The sequence below is a fragment of the Cygnus olor genome, chromosome 2 (genome assembly GCF_009769625.2).
Source record: "Cygnus olor isolate bCygOlo1 chromosome 2, bCygOlo1.pri.v2, whole genome shotgun sequence".
Lineage (NCBI taxonomy): Eukaryota > Metazoa > Chordata > Aves > Anseriformes > Anatidae > Cygnus > Cygnus olor.
The window spans coordinates 58,400,408-58,411,621 of NC_049170.1; the positions used below are offsets into that span (position 1 = coordinate 58,400,408).

The 11,214-nt window shown below is 40.5% G+C and overlaps 1 protein-coding gene across 2 annotated transcripts; it reads right to left on the reverse strand.

The window, feature by feature from the left end:
- Positions 1-778: 778 nt before the first annotated feature.
- On the reverse strand, positions 779-3,147 carry SEC61G (SEC61 translocon subunit gamma). 2 transcript variants are annotated; one of them, XM_040547212.1, is made up of 4 exons: positions 2,985-3,147; positions 2,667-2,770; positions 1,786-1,888; positions 779-887 (listed from the first exon to the last, which is right to left on the reverse strand). In XM_040547212.1, exons 2-4 carry the CDS (start codon positions 2,758-2,760, stop codon positions 878-880), a joined length of 207 nt encoding a protein of 68 aa, XP_040403146.1. In that variant the 5' UTR covers positions 2,761-2,770; positions 2,985-3,147; the 3' UTR covers positions 779-877. The 2 variants fall into 2 exon arrangements, with proteins under 2 accessions (XP_040403146.1, XP_040403147.1); XM_040547213.1 differs by having other exon boundaries at positions 2,862-2,997.
- Between the last annotated feature and the right edge of the window lie 8,067 nt (positions 3,148-11,214).

Here is an 11,214-nt window from a genome sequence, read left to right on the forward strand (position 1 = left end):
ATTTAATAACTGAAATCACTTGGTCAATACATGCAGAGGCCTTTACAATTCTATGTGCAGTCGTCTGACAGAACCAGTATCCAAAACCAATCAGTAAGGATATACATCCTGTCCAGCAGTCTGAACAACTTGGTGGTTGAGTGTCTCAAAGACTGCTTAATATCTCTGAAAACTAAATTAAACTCAGACTGCACATCCTAGTGACCAAGTTTTGCTTCCTTAATTCTGCCATCAGCATAGTGTCAGCAATGCAAGTTTGTTGGTTTTTTTAATGGGATTTTTTCTGGTCAAGTACATAATATAACCTAATAGGAATTTCAAATGCAGAAAGGAATTAGGGGTAATGATGGTGATTCTAGAAAGTAACGACAACAATTCCAGCTGATAGACTTTTGAGTCACCACTTGAGAGGTTACAGTAATGATGTTTTCTCACTGCCTACTTTTGCTGAACAATAGTGTCTACTAAAAGAAAAATTAAGCATTCAGACAGCTTCTGAAGACAAGCTGTACAATTTCCACCCTTGGAGTTTTTCAAGACGCAACAAGACAAAGCCCTGAGCAACCTCATCAGAATGCAGTGCTGACCCAGCTTTAAGCAGGAGGTTGGACCACGGGTGTCTCAAGGTTCCTTCCTACTTGAATTATTCTGTTCCTACTTGGATTGTTCATTCAACTGTAACAAGAAATGTTTTTTTTTATTTATTTATTTTTAAAAAGCACTGTAGGTAAGTAAGATTATGTACACTTTGAAAGAGAAGTAAGACATCAACAATGTGTGAAAACCCAAAACTGTTTAATAGTGAACAAGTTACAAAGCTGTGAAATCTTTGCAGCAAATGTCACACTGTCTTGTTCCTCACGATGTCTTGTTCCATTCAGCCGCCTCTGTTGAGAGAACAGAATAATCAGTTTCAACTAACAAAGTACCTTCAAGTGATCTCATCTGAAGTCTAATTTAGTCTCCCTACATTGTCTTGTTAGGAAGGTACTACCATTACAACTTATCTTGTCTCCTATTTTCAAACATTTGCCTTTGCTTACAGGACAATTCTTAGAGGCCTAAGTTAACCATGTTTCACAGTCCCAGAACAGTATTTTACCTGTTTCACACAGGTTAGAAAACACAGTTAGAAAAGGGATGACGTCAGCTCTGAAGAATCTGAGAAGTTTCAACTGGTGCCATTAGTATGCAAGTACCACAGCTGCCAATCAAATCTAAGGGTGAAATTTTTCACGCTGCAACATCCATCTCAAAAGATATTTTATGGTATTACACAAAAAACAAGAGTTCCAAACATATCTCTGGCACTTAGCAAATGAAAGAGTACTTTGTTCAGTGCACTGCCATCTTCCAAAATAATCACAGTTTTCTTTATCTTTCCCTCCATGCATTTATTCTGAATTCACAAATTACAAACTGGAAACAGTAAGAGTATGCAATATCCAAATAAGGTAGTTGTTCTACAGGTTAAAATACACCGAAAAACTGGAAATCAAAAATATTTGACGTTCATTTTTGAAGCAGATACTGGAATAAAAAAAGCTACAGAACTATGGATCTAATATTTTGCAGTATGCTGTGAACCCAAAATTAACGATCTACTTCCTCAGCAAGCTCTTTGAACATTTACCTACCAATACCTGTCATATTATAGTAAAACGTGAAATGCACAAGATACTAAAGCAACATGGATCCTGTACTGGTTCTCTAACTCTTTGTTTAAAATCAATCAGGTAAAAATGAATGCAAAACTTGGCAATTTGAAGTTTCATATTTACTTACACAATAATGTTGTTGATTGGGATATGGATCAATTTGACAAAGAAGCCAATAAATCCCATTATTGCAAAGCCTATCGCTGTTGCCATTGCAATCTTCTGGAACTCTGCAAAAACAAAGAGAAAATTCAGTTTAGGAAGCCTAGCATATGGCATACAGGAGATGTTCACTAGTGACCCCAGGAGAGAGCTGTCTTTAGAAAGTGGTCGTGTTAACACTGGAAGCAGTTCAAGAACAAACAGCATTAAAATTCAGAAACAAGCACATTTTTTCAGAAGACAGACGATATTATTAAGAGAAATGATGCTGCTTCCCACAAAGCATAGAACTAATCTGTTTTTTTTTTCAAAGCAGTAAGTAGAATTGGATAGATCCACAGTCCATAACAACTCATGATGCGTTTATTCCATTATTGTTCTTTCATTCCTCTACAGGCCCCGGCAATAGTCCTCAGTACATAATCAAAAATGGAAAAGCTGCAATTATGTTTGTCACACAAAGACACTATCTTAAGTCCCCACAACAGTACAGTATATAAATGATATGTTCATTTATTTTAAAATGTGAATCATGAAGTGGAGTAAGGTGGTCAGCAGCCGCTAAGAACCCTGCCTATCTGACAACGCATGAAATCCCTTGCTGATCGACCTCAAAAAGCATCAGTAAACTTAATCCTGTGGCCACAAATAAAGTAACCTAGCTACCACCTCTATGAACAATCACTGACATGTTCCTTATATTTATACACTCTCTGTAATACCTTATGGAAAGGCGCAGAAGAAAAAAAAATCAGTTGAGAAACACTCAGAACAAATTAAACAAAACCACTCACATATGTGACACATTAAAGTATAGGAGAAAATAAGCACTGCGTCCCGCTTTACCTTTCCTGTCAGGCTTAGTGCACCTTTTGACCAGCCGTATCGAGTCCTTCACAAACTGCCGGCTGGGCTCCACGAACTGCATTACCTGATCCATGGTCACCTACCTGCAGAAACAGACAGATTTAGCAGAGCTGGTGCCACGTATGGCGAAAGCGAGACCGTTTGAATGAAGGGAGCCCCAGGAGCAGTTAATACCAGATATCTGAGGGCTGGCGGCAACGTGAAACCCAGCCTAACCGGCCTTTAAAAGACTGCCCGCCGCACCCCGGTCCCCTCAGGTTCCCCCAGGCCCCTTCAGGCCCCTCGCGCCGCCATTACCGGTTGCTCCGCCAGCGAAGGCCACGTCGCGATACAGCCAGCGTGACGTCACCGGGTGCGACGGGCGGGAGGCCGCGCCCCTCCCCGGCGGGGCTGGGCACAAAATGGCGGCGGGTGGGGGGGGGGTGTGAGGAATGGGGAAGGGGAAGGGGAAGGGGAAGGGGAAGGGGAAGGGGAAGGGGAAGGGGAAGGGGAAGGGGAAGGGGAAGGGGAAGGGGAAGGGAAGGGAAGGGAAGGGAAGGGAAGGGAAGGATGTAAATCCTATACCCCTCTGTCATCTGTTTTTTCATCACTGTTTGCAAACCACTTTAGACACCTAAGGGATCTAAGAGCCTCGTAGCGTGAAGTACAGGGAAGGTGGTACCACTACACCTGTAACAAATGCTGTTCAGAGAAAGGAAGGGGAAAAAATAAATACCATGGAAATCTTGCCTGTGATTCAGACATCTATTGATTTGTGGCCATCACACCCTACAGGAGTTCAACACTAAAAACGTCAACTCCTGTGGCTTGTTTGTATAGAGGAATGTGCAGCATGGTGCTTAATAAAAAAGCTTTTTTACAGTTGAGCTCGACAGGCATGATGTATAATGCTTGTCTTCCTTGTGGGAGGGTAAAAAAGGTTGTTTGCCCAAAGTGAGTCCGTCCTTTCTGCCTTTTTGGTAGGCAAATCAGATCATGTGGCAGATGAAGAACACAGATAACAGTGTTCATTATTATTTGATTTAAATATTATTAATTTAAATCTAGAACTCTGTACCTAGCTGCCTGCCACAGTAGTATATATGTAGATTGAGTACCTAAGCTTACTAATTATTCATCACTCAGGCTGTGGGTTTTTTGCAGCCAGAATCAGAAAGACTGCTGCCAGATAAGGCGATTACTTAGCTGATCTCAACTAACTCTTGGGTTTAAACGTATACAAAATGGTTTCAGGGCTTAACTTTTTGCTGACAAGCTTCATGACAGATAAGGTACCATGTCACCACAGAAAGGGGTAGTTGGATATTGAATGGATTGACAGCAGCCTTCCTTGTCTTTGCCCGCAGAGTAGGTCCCTCAGTTTTGCTATCTCCTTCAAAAGTAAGCTTTCTCTTTGGAAGGTTATTGCTATGAGTTCCTCTTTAAGTTTTCTCCAAAGGCCTGTGTTTGAATGGTATTTTGCTTTGATTCAGCCTTCCTGTAGCACTGTGCCTCAGATGGGGCCCTAATTCTGGTAGCCAAATTCAGCTGGACATTTTCCATTGGCATAGCAGCAGGGTAAGATCACAGAGTCAGGCCTCCACAACAAATATGCGTATCATTCCTCTCTTGGTTTTGAGGCTGGTTTTCCATCTGCAAGATGTGCAGTGTTACCACTGAGGGAGAGGAGGATTCATAAGGACAGCAGATGAGGGTCTGACAGGCCCAGTGAGCACATGAGCAGAGCAGGTTGCCAGTGCTCTGAATGAAATGTCAGCATGTGCAGACCTTTTTGGTTTTGTTCCGTTTCTTTTTCCTTCAGTGTCACAGATAATGCTAGAGACTTTAACAGCAGAGGAGATTCCTGTTTCCAACTGTGCTGCGTGATGATCCTTGCTGTGGACCATAGAAATTAAGCTTAATCAAAACGATATGTGTATGAAGCAATTCATCACCTAGACTTCTGGTTGGATTAGGTTTTGATTAAAAAACATTTGCTAAAATAGACCTTTCCCTTGCACAAATTCCTTATTTTAAATTGTTTTTCCTGTGGAGAAATGTTCTGGAGAATCTTGACACATATTGCGTGGCTTAATAACATGGCTGTGTTGTCATGGGCTTTGTTGTGTGGGTTTTGTTACCATGGGTTGTCGGTGATGGGGCAGAAGGTATCAGCTGTCCTCTTTCCCAGCTGTCCTCTCCCTCCCACTATGAGCTCTTTTCTTTCCCTGCCAGGCTGCAGGTTTGTATTTCAGCAGCCTGGGGGAGAGGAAGATTTCTGATTTCTGAAAAGGGATTTTTTTTTTTTATAGCCCTTGAACTATTTTATTGTTCTTCAAACTTAGTCTTTGGGGTATGTTACTTTTCTATACGTATTTACAAAGAGTGATCTACATTTACAGAAAATGTGAAAAAGTTTTTATCTCCCAGACGTCTATTTTTTCTTTGAAAACAACACTATTACCAAGGTATTTTGTTTCTACTTCTTTATGTTCCTTGGAAGGTTGGGGAAGTAAGTGTTGTGCTTGCGCATGGCAATTTTCAAGTCTGCATTTATGGCAATACCTGAACCATAAATAACCATTCTCTCAATAGAAAAAGATAGCTGTTATCCTATATTGTAATGTGCTTATGCTGATTTGCTTCTGGATATTTATTTTGCATAAACAGAAACAATGCCCCTTGTTTTCTTGCATCTTTCTATACGATCCAAGGATGAGAGAATTATTTTGATGATAGTTTTACTTTGCTTATTTGCTTACTTTGATTTGTGGTTTCTGTTTCTTGTTCTTTAGAGGACACGAAAGATAAATACCTGCTGTACTTTTTAACTGTTGTCACATTAGACTATTGTATAACATCCATGGCTCTGGACACCTATGCCAACGTTTAGCAAGGGCAGTGGGGGAAGTGTCTGCTTCAGCCTCTCATATTCTACCCTGCCTGCCTGCCCCAGGTAGGTCCCACAGCAGCCCACAGAGAGCCAGAGTGCTGCCGGCTCTTGGAGCAAACATGGTGAGAGATCCCCTGGAGAGGGGAAAATACTCGGTCTTCAGCATGAGAGGAAGATCACATTCTGTGGGCTGAGATTGCATGGGTGCAATTGCTGAGTGCTGCAAGGAAGACAGAGTAGTAACTCTGACTGAACGTGCCTCCAGGCTTCCTTGTTTCCCTACAGGAGGTTACCGCTTTTTCCCTACCCTGCATCTGCTCAATCCCCGGGCATATGGGAAGAGCAAAGTACCTGCTCCTGCTCAGGCTTTTTTGGATGGTGCTGACAGGCTTCGGCAGGGAAGTGTGCCCTCTGCGTGCTGGAGGGGAGAGAGCTGGCAGCCTAGTTTTTTTGCTTTCAGAAGTGTTGCCCATGAGGGGCCCCTGCAGCCCTAGAATTAAACACTTTGTTGTGTTGATCCTGGCAGTTCTATGGCCACAGGGAAAATGGGTTGGGATACACGGTCTTACTGAGTGGTCTCTTTCCCATCCTGTGACAGCCAGCAGGAACCAAGCTGAGGTAGGTGGGTGGGAGGCAGGCACAACCAGCACCGCCCAGGGTCACCAAATTCCTTCAAACAGCCATGGCACAAGGCAGCGTTTGAACTGGAAGGAAGCAAGGCAAGAGATCAGTTGCTTCCCAAGGGGAGTTTTTGGGAAAGATGGATTATTTCAACAGAGTAGCCTGTGGGGACAGCATCTAACTTGCCTTTGTGGCTTTGAGAAAAAAATGGTTATCCTGAGAGATAGCAAAGGAAAAACTGAAGACTAAGAAAACAGCAGGAAGGTGACACTCAAGGAAGACAGGCCACTGTGGACAGAGGGTATCTGGGCATGCTCTGGGATGGAAAATAGACATACTAGAGTGAGAACAAAGATTACACAGCAGTGTGAGATCTACAGCCCAAACAAGGGAGCGGTGCAGAGAAGGAAGAGCCAGGGTAGAAAGGCAGACTGTGGCATGGGAGGGTGTTGAGGGACATTCTTGTACAGAAGAGCCTGCAGGCAGATACCTCACCAGGTTCTGCAAGACAGCACAGTAATACCGTTGACTAAAGTCATGCTGATGATCCATTATTTGACCGTTGGTGTTGTTAGATGACTAAGTGGCTATAAAATTCAGTCTTTAGAAAATGCAAAACTATATGGGACCTTTTATTTCTTAATTTTATGTTATCATAAATATGTAGGATTAATTTATATCTTGAGAAACCTTTGGAATATCTATGTGTTTCTGACATTTAAAATTTATTTTTGGCTTTTCATTCTCCTAAATGTTCCCGAGTCTCTGTTTGGACTTGATAAGCACATCTGCGTGATTTATGATGGGAAGAAAGATGATTTCCCTCCTCAGTAGCTGTGCAGATGCAGAAGAACATCATAAATAGGGAATTAATGTTAGAAGAAATTATAGCTAAGATTCGGGGTTTGGAAGAAGATGACAAAGTGTTTGTGGTCCATGTCTTCAGGTTAGCATCATTAATTATTGAAATGTCACTAGATCAGCTTTTAATTTCCTTGGTTGCGAAAGAAAATGTTGCTAGTCTGAAGCAGTCAACAAGCCCTATCCTTTGATTTGTGCTGCTTAATATTCAATAGAGATGAAATGTGGGAGTGAGAGAGGAGTGCAACTAAAATATATTTTATCAGTGCTAGATTTATTGTGTATAATTTTAAAGATGACCTTTTAAACAAAGTCTATATTCAATTTCATTTGAAAGACCTGAGGAGTGAGAACACTTGGAAAATTTGTGTCTGTATGCCCTTAATGATATATGTAATGTGACAGAAAAAAAGGCAATATATTAAGATGATATCTCTAAATGATACTTCAGACTAAACATGTCTGAAGATAAAGTTTCTAGATAGCAAAAGCAATATAGAGAAGTTAACGGAGGATAGACGTGCCTCTGTCAGCTGTTTACATCTGAGAGGTAGAGAGAGAAAAATCAAATACTTAATAGTTCTCCGATACAATACTTGCAATATTTTGTTTTTGTTTAGTGCAGCTGCCACTGATGGCTGTGATTTCTCATTTTTAGCCATTTCTCAATTCTTTGTTTTAGTTTTGCCACTTTTTAAGTTTGTGGCTTGTTTTTTATACCAGTCAATATCATTCTCCCATAGTTTATGGGTTCATCAAACAAAAATAATGTTAAGATACAGTGGGTCAGAATGCTTCCTCTGAATGGTGCTCTGGTAAATGGCAACTGAAGATACAGGCCTGGTCCCCTTCATACCATGTCAGTGAATACTAATTACCATCCCAGATTAATAAATATATATATATATATTCTTAACCTTAAAATGTTTTTGTTGTTTTCCAAAGGCCAAAGTTTGATTGAAAATGAAGTGATATCTTTCTTTTCATAGCAGAAAAGTATTTTATATCAGCAGAAACATTTTTTTCAGGTGCTTGGTGTGCATTCAGACATTTAAAAGTAGCTTTCAAAAATATGCAGTGGTTGCATGTATTACACATAAGACTCAATCGTATCAGAAATACAGAAGGAGCAACAAAAAGTGCAAGCAAAGCATCTTTTCAAGTGTATTGAGCATAGCTCCTGTTTGCTTCAAGCCAGGATGACAGAGCAACCAGCTTGTTCAGTAACCATGAACAAGGAGTTCAATGATGCAAGGCTGTAGTGTCAAAACATTAATTAAGAGTCCAACTGTTAGGATGGGATCTTGTTTTACTTCGTTTTGGCAAACCTGCACTTACTTCAGTTTGTAAAGCATATCACACGCCCCCTCCCCCTCCCCTCCCCCTCCTTTTTTTAACAAATGTAGTAAACTAAAACTACTTTCTTTTTTTGTGATCTTTTAAGGCACCTTGTACTTGTGTTGTTCAGGAGAAATTTCTCAGGGTAGTAATAGTCAGCAGCTGAAAGGGATGTTGATAGAAAAGAAATTCGATGGTCCTTATGGGTCCCTTCCAACTCGAGATATTCTATGATTCTATGAAAGTTCTTACCAATGGAAAGAGCAATAACTTTTCCCTGTTTTTTCCCCATCTTTCTTCTTCTCATCTGTATAATGTTGGTTGGCTGCCTCTGTTGATTCCTGCTTTCAGACTAAGTAGGACATTTGCCTTTGGCTCAGATTAAGCTTTTATGGGTTCACATTTCTTAATACCGTTGAGGTCTTCTGAATTTTGCCAAGCACCTGTGCCAAAGCAGACACGTTACTGATTTGTGCAGGAGCTGTGTGCTTCAGGCATGCTAGCAACATGAGCTTCACCCTTCAGAAAGGAAATGAACTGCCTTAGAAACGTTCTCTAAGTACATGACAACTTGAGTATAAGAAATGCAGAGGAGTTTGGGTATAGGAGAAATGAAAATCAGTTTGGGAAGGTTTTATGGGGACTGTTCTTGAACTTTGGAAAACTAGAATTATTTTTTTTTTACTGTACAATTTTTCCTACTCTTTTAAAGATACTTTAAACACCTCTCTTTCCTCCTTTGTGTCTTCACAAATCTTCAGTCTGCATGTCACCTAAGAAGCCTGCATGTCACCTTGAATGCATTTTTGGCTATGATTTTTGGCCATGATTTTTGGCTATTTAAGTTTCTAAGTGCTGAATCTGAGGAACCTCACTGGAACCTACTGTTCACAGAGGAGAGATGCAGTACATCTGAAATGTAGGTGCTTTAGAGATGTCTTGAGAATGACCTGGAAATATTAGTCAGTAGAGAAGCTGTTTTTCTCAGTCAGTAGTTGAGTGCATAATCCACCTCACACATTCCTGGCTACTTCTGCAGGAGGTGAAGCGTTTGGCCACTGACAGTTAAAGTGTTAATTCCCTCTTAATTCCCTGGGAATAAGAAACCACACATTCTGGAGGAGGCCCAGTGGTGGCCCTGGAAAGCTACACCAGTACTTTTCTGTCCCCTCTCCAATTCTTTATTTGTTGGGGGATGGATAACTTGGGTTTCTTGCTCTGTTTCTCTATTTCTGTTTCAACTCAAAAACACTTTTCACCGTGCAGTTTGTATAAGCAATCTGGATCCTGAGTTTCTGGGGACATGAAGAAGGAATGACAGTAAGTTTGTAGTGCAAGTGTGCTGTGTTACTCCTTATCAGCAAAGGCTGCTGCTGGACGTGTAAATGAGGAGCCTTTGGATCACACCAGAGGGAGAGCAGAGGGAGAAGCTGCTTTTCACATCATGAGGAAGCCGTAGGCCTTTCTCAATGGTGTCCCAGCCTGCAGCAGTCTTAGTGAGTTTTATGTGACCCTGCACAACAAATACTAAGATCCGCTTATTTATCCTACCACTTTGTTCATTTATCCAAGTCTTTATTCATTGAAAGAATGTGGGGAGTCTTCCATTTAATTGGCACAAATATATCCAGCAGCTATTCATCACAAAATAGCCAGTAATTTCTTAGCACCATCAGTAACAGTTGCAATTGGAAGGGCCGATGAAATACTTGTAAATCTCATTTCTTTCACTTCCTTTCTCAGGAAGATAAAAATCAATTACTTGCATCATTGCAGAAAAGAACAGAAGCCTGCAAGATTGTGTTTGTTTAAAAAATAAGTACCTAAGGATCTAATACTTTCTGATGCCTTTATTACCCAGATGTCACTTCCTCCTAATCATGGAGTTAACAGTGTTGTAAAACAGTTAAAAATGTCGAAGTAATCAGATTTAGGAAGTTTCAAGAGTGAGTTTTGCTAACGCTACACCAAGTTTGTGTCTGTTCTCCAATTCCTGACCAGGCCAAAGGCTTTCTTTAATAATTAGATGGAAATATTTCAACGGCAGCATCTCTATAAATTTTGGCAGCAAGTGATAGCCCCTGGTATTTTTTAATTAGAACCTTTCTGAAGTTGTTAGCTAAATTAGTCAAGTATGAAATAATCTTGCCCAAATGATTATCTGCAAATTGCACTTTGAACCTTGCATCTGTCTTAATGTGTGGACACCCTGCTATCCTGATAATGCTATCAACTGGATTGTGTATCCCACTTCTAGCAAATTTGTGGCACATCATCTGAGTGAAATCTGGCATACCTTTGTAAAATTCATTTTTTAAGTGCCCAGCAGCTGTTTGGTACTGGTGTTTGTAATACTACAGTTTGTCAAGTGTAGTCAACAGACTTCTCCTTATTGCTTGCAGCTGAGAAGCTGATTTCTTATGTATTTCATAAGCATAAATAATTAGTGTGTGTTTGTTTGTTTGTTTTGTCTTGTTTTCCTGGGTTTATGCTGCTGGAGTAACGATACCTGCTCTGGATCTGTAAGAGCTGTAATCCTGATCAGAAGCTAATGATGAGTCCAGCCGTGAAATGGATGTCACAAGGCATTACTATCCTTGGTTTCGGAGTTACCTGATGAACTTAACATTTCACTCTTCTTGCATAAAAATACACGTATGAGAAATTAATACCATTTTTATATATATATATATATATATATGTAATATAATGGAATCACTGATAAATGTTGTCTGACAGATTTTTCTAGGTTAAAAGAAACTTCTGCTCAGTCCCTACTCACCTCTGAGCCTGATTTTCTCTATAAAAGACCAGCCTGCCCTTAACTACCCTTGA